The 13,501-nt window shown below is 46.7% G+C and overlaps 1 protein-coding gene across 3 annotated transcripts in view; it reads right to left on the bottom strand.

Moving 5' to 3' along the window:
• Window positions 1-2,307: 2,307 nt before the first annotated feature.
• Window positions 2,308-13,501, bottom strand: part of ADGRB1 (adhesion G protein-coupled receptor B1) — a 394,945-nt gene continuing 383,751 nt past the window's right edge. For 2 of the 3 annotated variants that reach the window (XM_083748972.1, XM_083748973.1), the window contains one exon: window positions 2,308-3,485. In XM_083748972.1, coding sequence (XP_083605098.1) covers window positions 3,288-3,485 — 198 coding nt within the window. In that variant the 3' untranslated portion in view covers window positions 2,308-3,287. Of the gene's footprint in view, window positions 3,486-13,329; window positions 13,384-13,501 lie in introns of all 3 variants that reach the window. The other variant, XM_083748971.1, reaches the window with a different exon arrangement.

Consider the following 13,501-nt stretch of genomic DNA (forward strand, 5'->3'; position numbering starts at 1 on the left):
ATTTGTTCAGATGAAGTCTTCTCACCCCTCTCTGTCTGTAGGATCTTCCCATGTTCCTGGTCTAAAAGCATGGACCAAGGATGTGGAACCTGTGGCCTTCCAGATGCTGTTGGACCCCAGCTCCCATCAACATAGCCAATGGTCAGGGATGATGAGAGTTGCACATCTGGAGGACCACAGGTTCCCTGTGGAACCAGAAAGTATGAGAAGCGTTTGCCCAAGAAGCTCTGGTGGGACCATACACTACCATTTATAATGCAAAAGGAGGACTAACGGGACCTGCCATCAAACCATTGGTCCATCAGTATTGTTTACTCTGAGAGCAGTGGCTCTCTGGCGTTTCAGGAAGGTCCCCACCCACAGCCCTAACAGGAGATGCTGAAGATTGAACCTGGAACCTTCTGCATGCACATCAGAATCCCTACCACTGAGCTATAGCCTTTCCCAATGAATAAGAGGACAACACAAGCTGTCAAGACCCAACACATGAGAATGGTAGGGCTAGGTATGAATTAGATGAGCCTTTGACTTCCATAGATGCTTCAGTGTGCCTTGAGTTAGACATGAAGTCTATTCCTAGAAACTTCCAGCATATTTCTTGGTAAGATTCCCCCCCCCCATGAGAACAAATATAAACAATAATTTGATCGGTGTGAATTCCCCCTTCCTCCAATCCTTTTCGCAGGGACTTTCCTTCTTAAGGGCTGGAAAGACCTTGGACGTAATATACACTTGAATGGGAACTGCATAAGAGCACACCTAGGGCTCTTGCACATTTCCCATTGTCTTCGGTGTTGCTTGCCTGGCACATGTTTCCAGTGGCTGATGTCCAGTTTCACTGAGCCTTACGGAGGACAAAATTCGTTTCAAGTCAAGAGCAACCTGTATGCTCCAGTCTTCGATGTGTTTGCAATCTGCCCCATTCACTGCAATGGAGGATGCAACTCCACTTTTACAATGCACTCTCCACTGAAGAAAATGGAACAGACTTTCTCAGCAGGGACATCAGTGTGTGCAGCTATGAGAGCCACCGGACATTGCCCAGTACATACAATCTATCCCTGATGGAAAGGATTCCCTATCTCGATCCCTTCAACCCATAAACCCATTTCACAAAAATTCCCACAACCCAAACCCATTCCCCAACAACAAAAGATAATTGCAGGTAAAAAATTATAACAAAAAAAGCATATTAGGCCCACTCCCGCCCCAAATGAAAAATGTTCAAACAAAAGTTTTGGGACAATAATATGAAGATTGCTATGACAAAATAGAAAGGAGGTGTTATCTGGAGTCTTTCACTGTGTCTGTGGGTTTGGGAAAGATCCTGCACCTTTGTGTCCCCCCCCCAAAAAAAAAATATTGGTGATTTTTCTCTATAAAAAACCCCTGATCTATTTTACTTCACTGAAATATTGCTGATCGTTTTACGGTTAAAAGAAATGGCAGGATTATGTCTGAGGAAAGATTGTGATTTGTTATTTCACCACAGAAAATAAGAGAAGAAGCAATTCCACATGTTCATTTTCCCTCAGAAAAGATCAAAACTGCTTGATCAATTCTTACACTCCTCTTGCCTTCTTGCAGAACAATTTCCAGCTAACTTGGCCACTGGGAAAGTGGCGGCATCGATTTCTGTTTGCGTTCTTATGGAAACACAGAGCGAAACGTGTTTTAAAACGTGGTGGTTCTGAATTCAAAGTCTGAGGGGTCAGATTTTTTTTGGGAAAAAAAAAACATGGTGTCAAGAGGAAAATGCCAAATGCATCAGGCCATTTCCTCGACACAATAGGACAATCCAAATCCTGAAGATGAGGAAGACCTGCATGTTAAGATGCTTCCATACTTTTCCCTCACAGGACAAAGACGGAAGAACACCTCTACCCCATTTGCATGGGTCAGAAGCATGGAAAAATGAGCCGAATGACGCACACCAAAGAAATGGAACTCCTTGGGTTTCAAGTTCTCTTTTTATTGAAGAAAAGAAAAAGAAGAAAAAAAAATAGATTTTTTTCCCAAGTGGATTTTACTCAATTTTTTTTTTTCCAGTTTGACTCAAAGTCCCTAAGGCAATGTTCTCCATATGTTCTCAACTTTTCCATGTCTCTTAACTGGGGACCGTCCACTTGAGAAAGCAGACAGGAGGAAAGATGTTGTCCAGTCTTTCAAAAGCAACAAGGGGGGAAAATGAGGCCACACATGAACCTTTGTACAAAGGCCCACAATGAGCTTGCCTAGGGTCTACTAGCAGTCAACATATGACCTACATTCTTGTTTGTTCATTGTTTGTTTGCTTTTTTTGTATTGTTTTTAAAAAAACCTCCCCTTCCCACTCAAGGTTCTTCTCTCTCTTTTTTTTTGTCTGGAAACCAGTTGAGTGGATCTCAAATGTCTTAAGTGGAGATCTCTTCATTGTCCATACATCACACTTTTTATTGTTATTATTTTTTACGGAGAGTTCAGAAAGTCCAGTATGGAAGGAGATGTCCGCCGCCACCACCAGGACTCCCTCTTCCATCCAATATCCCTGCCCCAATTAGGCATCCTCTGAGCTAGCTCCCAGAGGACTGCTGGAGAAATCCCAACTTTCTGAGGAGGAGGCCTCTTCCTGGTTGAGGGGGATCTCTGTTCCCGATGACGTTCTGGCGGCTGCGAGGAGACAGAAGGGAGATGGGCAGATTCCTCTCCCTCCATCTCTAGAAGAGACAATGGGTCACAGGATGTGTCCAGTGGAACTGTGGGTACCCAATGCTCAGTCAAGCGCCTCCTGAGTTTCCATTCCAGACATCCATTGTGGCAGCATGGCTAGCAGCATCCTCTTGGTAAAGATCGTCCGTTAATCCTTCTGCTGCTGAGGCCGATGTCATTTTTTAAAAGAAAACAACAACCTCTATTCCTCCCTTATTATTTCATCATCCCCTTCCCTTCTCCATGGCCTTCTCTCTTTCCCCACCCACCCCCCGGCCATCTTCCTTACCTGGGAAAGACCGTATTGCGTTCCGTACCTACTGCTACTATGTTCTACAAAGTAATAGTTTTCCCCACCCAACTCTGTCTCCCGAGAACAATACAAAGGTTACTCCATATTATGTTTCCTTTTAACTGAAAGGTTTCGAAAAGAAACCAACAGACATTGCTCTCTTGCTCCATTTCAATTCCATTTGATTGGTTCTCTTTTTATTATTATTATTTTAAAAAATCTTTATCTGTTTGTATTTTGTGTTTTGTTTTCCAGGGTGGGGGGAAAAGGACACCCAAAGAGTCTTTCTTCTTGCTTTTTTCCCTCCTCAGACCTCTGTCTGGAGGTCGATAATGTCCTGTCCCACCAGGGGGATTGTGGCGCCCGCCTTTTCCCACTCAACAGTTTTGAGTTCCAAGGGAGACTGTGACACCATCTCCATGTCCTTTTTAACCCACGCCGGCGGGGAGTGGACCTTCCGGATCCCTTCCCAGGGTCTCTTGTTTGGTGTCTGCTGTTTTTCTTGCTGCAACAAAAGGGGGGAAGGGGGGAACAAAACAGAAGAAAAGAAGAGATCAGATTTCCAAGAAATTAAGTTGAGAGGAAGGCCAAAAGGTTTTAAAGTTTTGTCGATCCTTTTGGCTGAATTGATTTTTTTTAAAAAAAGCCTTTGATTGATTAAAATGGCACTGGATTAATTGGGAGGTGGATGGCTTTAAAATTAATTACTCGAATGCAAGTATTTGCAAAAGCCTCAGATGACAGTCAATATATTTGAGAAGGTAATTTCCCCTTTCCCTTCTTTTACTAAAGAATATGCATTTGTAGTGCCAACATCAGTGCATGCATTCATCCCCGCCCTCACCAAAAAGCCATGTCTATTTGGAGCAATTTGGGTTGGGATAATTGCATGATAAGAGAAGGATAAATCCTTCTTGCCTGGCACTGGGCCTTGGCCATGAATGCCCTACCAGAGGGATGGAGACCCTTCAGCCTGGTGCTTGAATCTGGTCCTCCACGCCTCCCTGTTTAGTCCGTGAAACTCTCTCTAGACCACACCCCCTCATCAGCCCTGCTCTGGACTCCCCTCAGGTACTCTGGTCTGGCTGAAATGTGTCCTTGAGGTCCAATAATGCTTCTTGTCAGGATGGATGAAGAGATGTGGGTGGGAGAGGTTTGCAGAGACTTCTGGGTACCCAGAATGCACCCTGAGGTATTGTCAGGGATCGTGCTGAGGAGGGCTGTGCTGAGGAGGAATGATGGAAGCCTCCCCCTGCTCCTGAGCAGGATCCTGAATCTTCCCAGGAGCAGTGGGACAGTATAGATTTGGAACAGTGGTTTGCAGAGGGGCATAGTTCAGAAGGCAGAAGTTGGGAAGAACTGGGTGGGGAACAGCTAGGAGAAGAAGAACTGGGAAAGAGAGAGAGTTAACAGACTCACTCTCTCTGGAATGTATCCATCTGATCAGTCCAAGGTCAAGGAGATCAGATAAGGTGGCAGCTCTGAAAGCTCGGTGGTTGCGAGATCAGGCTGCAAGATGCAGTAGTGACGTGGGTGACAAGGGGGGAAGTGGGTGGAATCTTTAACTGGGAGCACCTTCATACCTAGGAATGGATTCTTTATTCTCTCACTGTGATCATTAAAATCTCTAACCGGTAAGAGTCTCCTTTCATTTTGTTCTGTTTATCTACTGCCAAAGGGGGGTGGGGAGGAAGCTGAGTCCCTGACAGGTATAGAGGTAAAAGTCACATCTATTGTGCAATACACATTGTCTCCGCCAATCACTTGTATGTAGTTCCCAGAAAAATTTCCACAACCCACAAGGGAATGTAAACCTCAGCCTGAAAAATGTCCCCTATTCCTGCTCTACCAATGCATCTGCTATTTGCATTTTTTTAAAGTGGGAGCTCCAATCATGTCTCAGTTGGAATCACATCTAGTTTGGCCCTTAATTTCGCCATCCTTCCCCTTGTTATGCTAATGAAGTGGCTGCAATGGCTTGTAGTAGGAGTCGGAAATGGGGATCCCCTGGCAATGTACGCAAGCCCTGCCCATCCCACAAAATGGCAGACAATTCATGTTCCTGATGCCATCGGAAATCTCATCATTCTGGATCAACTGGAAGGGATCACGGCTATAATTATCTGCCATCTTGTGGAAGGCCAAGGCTCATGTAATTTGACAGGAAGCGTTCTTAAAAGCCTGATAAACTTCTCCTTGCTCGGTGGCACCAGACAAACTTAGTGGTGTTCTGTGATTTATATAGATGTAAGCACAATACGATACCCAAAATAGCATGTTCGAAACCCAAGGGGTATATTTTGCTTTTAAAATGGTGCATCATTCTCTTCAATAAAGCAGGCTGTAGAAACCTCACCAAGAGCGTTATTACAATTCACAAAGGGATTTTTCATGCGAAATATCTGCCATGGGAAAGATTAGGGGTTACTGGGGAGAGAAAAGAAGTGCAGGATTCAATTCAGGCAGTCACAGCACTGGGGGAATGGAAGTAAGGTACACATGTGTGATGGCTGAGGAGAAATTGAAGGAAACTCACGAAACCTCACTGGGGTGGGGTGGGGGAATAAACCTCATTTTGTGTTACAAAACTTATCCACTAGTTCTTTGGATGTAAGAATTTTCCATCCTTTTGAGAGGATATCCCTCCATGCTGTGAGGGGATGGAGTACTGGAGGAGCTGTGTGGGAATATGGGGTCGGGGTTAAATTCAAAGGAGGGGGTTAGCATAGGGTGGGGCATCTGCAGGATTGGTGAGCAAAATGAGCAGGGTCTGGAGCCCCTAGTAATACAGTGGTACCTGTTTGGATTCCATTCCACCTTTTGTTGCAGACATGGGATTGTTGCGTGTCACATATCTGTTTACATTCCAGCACAGATTGCTGGCATAAGCGGAACTTCCGCTCTGTATAGCCAGTGGCGTAGCGTGGGTTATCAGCACCCGGGGCAAGGCAAGTAATTTGCGCCCCCTAACCCATGGATTTGCGCCCCCTAACCCGTGGATTTCCCTAACCCCCAGATGTTGCGCCCGGTGCGGCTGGCCCCCCCTGCACCCCCACGCTACGCCACTGTGTATAGCTGTTGTTTTTGGCGCTCTCTCCGAGAAGACGGCAAGGAGAAACGACATGTTTCTTTGTCCTGATTTATGTTCAATAAGGGACGTGGGTGGCACTGTGGGTTAAACCACAGAGCCTAGGACTTGCCGATCAGAAGGTCAGCGGCTCGAATCCCCACAACAGGGTGAACTCCCGTTGCTTGGTCCCTGCTCCTGCCAAACTAGCAGTTTGAAAGCACGTCAAAGTGCAAGTAGATAAATAGGTACCACTCCGGCAGGAAGGTAAACGGCGTTTCCGTTTGCTGCTCTGGTTTGCCAGAAGCAGCTTAGTCATGCTGGCCACATGACCCGGAAGCTGTCTGCGGACAAACGCCGGCTCCCTCGGCCTATAGAACGAGATGACCGCGCAACCCCAGAGTCATCTGCGACTGGACCTAACAGTCAGAGGTACCTTTACCTTTTTACATATGTACGTATATATGCTTTGGGGCACAATTTACGCAACATATCACGTCTTCTGTTGTTCAGTGTGAGTAGTGGGAATGGTTTCTACAAGAAAGGCTTGGAAAACACACATTCAACAGAATGAGTTGCAGTTGAAATGTAAAAAATAAGTGCTTCCAGTACATAATGTGGGTCTATTATAACTAGACTGAGATGATTATCTTAAGAACGTGTTCATAATAAGTGATGAATGGCACAAAAATCTTTTTGTGCTTCCTTTTTCTATCCGTTTGTCCTCCGATCACTTAATATTTGTTCTTACTGGATGGGCTATTGACTGTAGCCTGTTTTATTATAAAGATAGTCTTTATGTATTTATGGATTGTATTAGTTATATTACATTGAAATAGGTCTTACTTAAATCAAGGGACCAATTGCCTCCTAGTTCTTTCCAGGCTGTGCTTTAAATATCCACCTCTGAGTGTGTTCAAGGAGAGGTGTGGTTTTCCCTGCTAAAACCTGCTCTTTTAGGCCGGAAGGTTTAAGGCCTAGTTCTCCAACTGTCACTCCTCATTGGAGTGACACTCCTCCAACTGTCACTTCCTTATTGAGAATGCCTGCCGGAAGGAGAAAACGAGGTGCAAAGAGCCAGAAGACCATTATTTAGACTCACAATTCCTCTAAAACAAAGAATCAGCAGAGAGCCAACGCCATCTGCCCTGGCTCAGAAACAGAGCGGGTTGAGGAAACCGAGAAAACGGAGCAAATAGAACAAACAGTGAGTAACAACGTTGGGGGAACCTCACCCCCCCTTAAGGAGGATGTCAATGACCCGACCCCCCTCCTCCCAGAAAAAGCTAATCCGTCCAAGAGGGCAAGAGCAGGAGCAGGAGGGATTCCTCCCATACCTAACGCTGACCCACCCATGCCTGTAGAACAAGATATCAGAGGAGCCTGCTTTCAACCCTACCAAGAGATTTGCATGTTGTCTGCAGAAACTATGGTTCTGGTTCTCCAAAGACTGGATGAAATCCTCACCAGAATAGTTAACATTGAGAAACAATTGGATACTAGTTCCTCCCCTTTAAATGCCCAAGGGCTTAAAAGGATGATAAGAAATGACTCTGTTAACAACTCACCAACTCAAACTATGGATGAAGTGCGGTCCTGTCAAGTCTTGCAAACGAACCAGATAATGCTTGAGATTCACCGATACACTCATAGGTGGATGAACCGCAGACTATGTCCTTGTCTCAGCTCCTGAATTACCATTACCGAAATGTAGATCTAGAAAATTTCCACTTCCTGCCTACCTTGAGAAACACCATGCGCCTATTTATGACCTTTAGGTCATCAACCCTCCCATCTCGACTCATGGAGATAAAGGATACCCTATGGTGGTTCCATTCTCTCCGCCCAGTGAGGGTATTTAAGGATGAAACTAGGAGTCAATTGGTCCCTTGCATAGAGTCAAAGCTAATGTGGATAAAGGAAACCAAGCTCAACACTAGAAATACTAATTGCCCGAAGGAAGAAAAGAACTCCGTAAGCCTAGAATTACAAGACCTGAACAAGAGGCTAATGAGTATAAAGACTGAGATTTCTACCCAAAATATAAGGACAGTAAAGCCTAGAGCACAATATTTGAAGACGTCCAACAGCTCTTTATCCCATCGAAAGACATCAATGCAACTCCCTGTTCCCTTTTCAAATGACACCAAATTAGATGAGGAATTTGGCGCCTCCGACATTTCTATGGCAACAACACATAAAGAACTCTATGTTGCTGACAATCTGGAGATATCCAGCACCAAATCTACATCTGGACCTTTGTCTAATGTTCCAAAAGCTTACCAGAATGATCAGCCTTCTCTACTGTACTCCTGGCGAGACAGGATGGACAGATCTTCCGAATTCGAATCTGGCTCTTTGTTGGCCAGTGATCCACATTTTATAACACATACCTCATTAACACTTCCACAGCCACAGATAGAACCAACAATCCTCCAATTAACCCAGGAGGGAGAGGGGGATTGACAGTTAATGAAACACCATGGGACTGTCCCCCCCGCTTGGGGTGCGGTTGGTTGGGTTTTATTTTCTAGGGATACTTACCCTATCAGACCTCCACCTCTTTCCCATACCACTTTGACCCATGAGTCCTGGCCCAAGGATGACTTGTTATTGAGGGGATGTTACCCATCTATTGGGGAGGCTAGTATGGGATCTGGGATTTCCACAATTGAAGGGCTAGGGAGGAATGGTGGTGGGGCTAGATATCTCTATCGGCGATGCACTGATCCTCGAACCCCTTCCAATCTACGCCCCATCCCAAGGGATGAGGGTAGGGAGAGCAAGGATTACACACCTCTGTCATTGGTGCTGTGCAATGCCAGGTCCATAGGCAACAAAACCGCCACCATGCGTGACTTTTTTGTCTCGCAGGGGATTGACCTGGTTTGCGTGACGGAGACCTGGGTACGGGAAGGCGAAGTAGTCTCCCTACATGAGATAAAACCCCCAGGTTTCTCTGTCCTCCATCAATCGCGGACTGTGGGTCGGGGGGGGGGAGTAGCGTTGTTATTCCGGGAGGATTGCTCTTTCAGAGCTCTGCCATCACCGGCGATCTCCGGCATTTAATGTGTTGGTCTCGTGTGGGGCACCAAGGAGAGCTTGGCTGTCTGGCTGGTGTACCGACCACCCAGCACACCTGCAGCCACCCTGTCAGACCTGCTGGAGGTGGTGGCGGGCTGGGCCTTGGAGTTCCCAAACCTACTGGTTTTGGGAGACTTCAACGTCCATGCCGATGCCGCTCCCTCCTCACAGGCTCTGGACCTAGTGACTTCCATGCCAACACTAGGGCTCTCCCAGGTTGTTTTGGGCCCCACTCATCAAGCAGGCCACACGTTGGATCTGATCTTTGGGGCTGGCATAGATGTGATCATGCTCCCTGCTGTGGAAGTGCCATGGTCTGATCACTACGCTCTGAAAGCCAAGATAGACTTCCCGCTCCTCCCCAGCTCGGGTGGCGAACCCATTTGGGCTCGTCCGCGAAAACTGATGGATCCTGATAGATTCCGACAAGCCTTGCGGAACCCTGCTCCTCCTGGCGACTCATTAGATGACCTTGTTGAGGACTGGAATAACCGGCTCTTGGCAGCCATTGATGAGATCGCGCCTAAGCGCCCTCTGCGACCCCGTCGAAACCGGGCCCCTTGGTTTACTGAGGAGCTCCGGAAAATGAAGCGGGATCTCAGACGGCTAGAACGAGTATGGCGACGGACTCGTGACGGAGCCTCAAGAACATCTTATAGGACGCTTATGAAAGCCTATGAGATGGCTATGAAAGCTGCTAAGAAATCTTACTTTGCACCTTCCATTGCATCCGCTAGCTCTCGCCCGGCACAACTTTTTAGAATAATTAGGTCAATAACGTCCTTAGGGGGACAACCAAATTTAAGCACAAATTCGACCCACAGCTGTGAGGCATTCACGAGTTTTTTTGCGGAGAAAGTCCTGTTGCTCCGCCGTGACCTCCCTGCCAATTTAGATACAGTGACTGAACTGGAGGCCCCTCGACTGACTTCAGGTCCAGTGTTGGACCATTTCGATCGGATACTCCCTACTGATGTGTATAGATTCCTCCAAGTTGGTAGGCCCACCACCTGCCTCCTTGATCCGTGCCCGTCTTGGCTGATTAGGGAGTGTCCAGATGTTGTGCGGACCCCCCTGGTTGAAATTATCAATTTGTCCCTTGACATGGGGACATTCCCAGGGGAATTGAAGGAAGCAGTGGTGTGTCCACTCTTAAAAAAAACTTCATTAGATCCCTTAGACCTATCCAATTACCGCCCAGTTTCAAATCTTCCATACCTGGGTATGGTAATTGAGAGAGCGGTTGCTGAACAGCTTGGTAGGTTTCTGGAGGAAACATCGGCATTAGATCCATTTCAGTCGGGTTTCCGTCCTGGTTTTGGGACGGAGACGGCTCTGGTTGCCCTAACAGATGATCTCCGTAGACAACTGGATCGAGGCGGGTCAGGACTGCTGATCCTTTTAGATTTGTCAGCAGCCTTTGACATGGTCGATCATGATCTTCTGGACCACCGCCTTGCAGATGTAGGGATACAGGGCATAGCCCGTAACTGGTTGTGCTCTTTTATCTCTGGTCGGGGACAGAGGGTGGCATTAGGGAGGGAAATGTCGTCGCGCCACTCCTTGGTATGTGGAGTGCCGCAGGGCACAATTCTCTCCCCGATGCTTTTTAACATCTTTATGCGCCCCCTTGCCCAGATTATCCGGAGCTTTGGGCTGGGCTGTCACCAATATGCTGATGACACTCAGCTCTATCTGAGATGGGGAGAATATTCCTTTTATCACCTTCAAAGCAAATACCGGGTGGTACAGTGAACAAAAGATTCCTTCCTCCTCTCCACAGTGCATAGTTAGAGGCTGAGCTCAGATGGCTTCAAGCCTCACCCAGTCTGAGCAGGAGAACCTCCCTTCCATCACTCAGTGATGTGACTTCAGAAGCAAGACGTTCTACTGACTGGGTGAGTTCTGCATGAGGGTCTCCTGCTTATTGGTAGCAAAGCAACTTCCAGCTCATTTTCCCCAAGTCTTGGTTCACAGGAGGGGAAGGGCTGATCTAAAGAACTTCAGCAAAGTGCTTAAGGAAGCGTGTGAGAGATATTTTGCGCCTCAAAGGAATGCTCAGTGAAATCTTCCTTCTGCAAAGCCTAGTCTCTCAAGCCCAGCACTCTGCCTCAAGTGGTCCATGAAAACCCACAATAAGGGCACATCAAGAGATCCATCCTTCTGCTGCTCACCAGCAGCTTATCTTTGAAAGTCACAAAATATGCACTCTTGATGCATTCTCTTGAAAACATAGAACCAAATAAACAGAAGTCGTATGGTTCTGTGTTTTCAAGGGAATCCATCAAGAGTGCATATTTTGTGTCTTTCAGAGATTTATTTGGGTTCGCAGAGAGTGCATATTTCATATATTTCATACTGTTTAATGTTCTGCATAGATTATATAAAGGGTTTATATTGACATCGCATTGTTGTACTTGGTCATCGTGTTACCTTGGATATTACTGATAATTGTTAGCAACAAAGGGGTTTAATTGTTTGGTTACTGCTCACCAGCAGCTGGCATTCAGTGGCAATACTGCCTCTGAGCAGGAACGCTGCCCTTCCTCCACCCTCCTCCTCCTTCTTTTCTTTTGCGTCAAGGGACTGTGTTACATTTTTTTTCTTGTTGCAAAGCAGCTGCTCTGGGGGCCTTTTGAGCTGAAAAGCTAGGGTGAAAAACAGCACTAGGAAACCTCTAATGAAATAAATGTTCGTGGCTAATAGTCGCTGACAGACTGCCCCCATCCTTCTCCAAATATTTATCTATCTTCACGGCCTACGATCCTTGTACCTACGGGACCTCCTTTCCCGCTATGCCCCACGGAGGACCTTAAGGTCCATAAATAGCAACACCCTAGAAGTCCCGGGCCCTAAGGAAGTCAGATTAGCCTCAACCAGAGCCAGGGCCTTTTCAACACTGGCCCCGGCCTGGTGGAACGCTCTGTCTCATGAGACCAGGGCCCTGCAGGATCTGATTTCTTTCCGCAGGGCCTGTAAGACAGAGTTGTTCCGCCTGGCCTTTGGCTTGGAATCAAATTGATCCCCTTCCCCTCTTCCTTTTTCCTTTCTCCTTCTGTGATGGAACTCCTATTTGGGGACTTCCCTGGCTTTTTTCTGGCCCACGTAGGACCAGTCTGGATAGCTGGCCTTGGTGAAGACTTGACGTTTTCATCCCCCCCAAAGTTTTTGATTTGAGTTCCTACTGAAATGAGGCTGCATTTTAATGTTGTATTTTAATCTTGTTTTTAAGTTGTATTTCAATCAATTGTTTTTATACCAGTGTTAGCCGCCCTGAGCGGCTGGGGAGGGTGGGGTATAAATAAAATTTAACAACAACAACAACAACAACAACAATCTAGTCCTCTTTGGAAGACATCACACTTTAAGACCTCTCACTAACTCTTGTCTTATGTTTCTGAATTCTAGACAGGGGCCACGATTACTGCATGGCCGGGGATTGGACTAGGAGAGTCTTGGGGTCCCTTCCAGCTTTGCCAGTAACAGGGAACCCAGCAGAGGGCCTTCTCGGTAGTGCCACCCTCCCTGTGGTACGCCCTCCCACCAGATGTCAAAGAGAACACCAACTACCAGACTTTTAGAAGACATCTGAAGGCAGCCCTGTTTAGGGAAGCTTTTAATGTTTGAGGTATTACAGTATTTTAATATTTTGTTGGAAGCCACCCAGAGTGGCTGGGGAAGCCCAGCCAGATGGGCGGGGTATAAATAATAAATTATTATTATTATTCTACGACTCCATGTGTTGTGTGAAGAAGGGAGGTTTTCTTCTTCTCAATGGCGATGTCTGTCCTGAACCTGCTGTCAGGACAGTCGTTGGGTAGCCATGGAACCAAGGTGATGGAAAAGCTTCGTAACCATAAAACATGCTTCTGAGATGGGCGAAGTGGACATCTCTGGACATTGGCAAGGCAAGAAAAGGTGGTTGCCAAGTAGGTATGGTTTGGGAGGGATGCAGTCAAGGCTCTAACAATGTCGGGGGGAAATGGATCGGGAGAGTTGCATGAATCCTCTTTTCTGTGCGATGTCGGGAGCGGAAGGATCAAGGGAGCATTCGAGGGGTGCTTGGCCCGTGACTGAGAGGACCGGATGCTTACTTAAGGGTAGGAGAATGCATTTGAAGACATGCGCCGTGGCAAGGATTGGAGGGGAGGATGTCTCTATGAGGTTCATTAAGGAAACACAGGCAAGTAAGACTTACGCTAGCGTTAGTTTTATCACTTCCGCCCGAAGAAACACTCCATCGTTTTATAGCCTGAGTGCACAAGAGAGAACAGGGTGTTTCCCTCCTCTTTGATCAACGTAATTGAATTGGCGCACACCAAGGAACAAGGGTGCACCTCCTGTGCCCAGGAGAACAGTGAAATAACCAT

Source organism: Podarcis gaigeae (assembly GCF_964106915.1).
Source record: "Podarcis gaigeae genome assembly, chromosome: 7".
In the NCBI taxonomy this organism is placed as follows: domain Eukaryota; kingdom Metazoa; phylum Chordata; class Lepidosauria; order Squamata; family Lacertidae; genus Podarcis; species Podarcis gaigeae.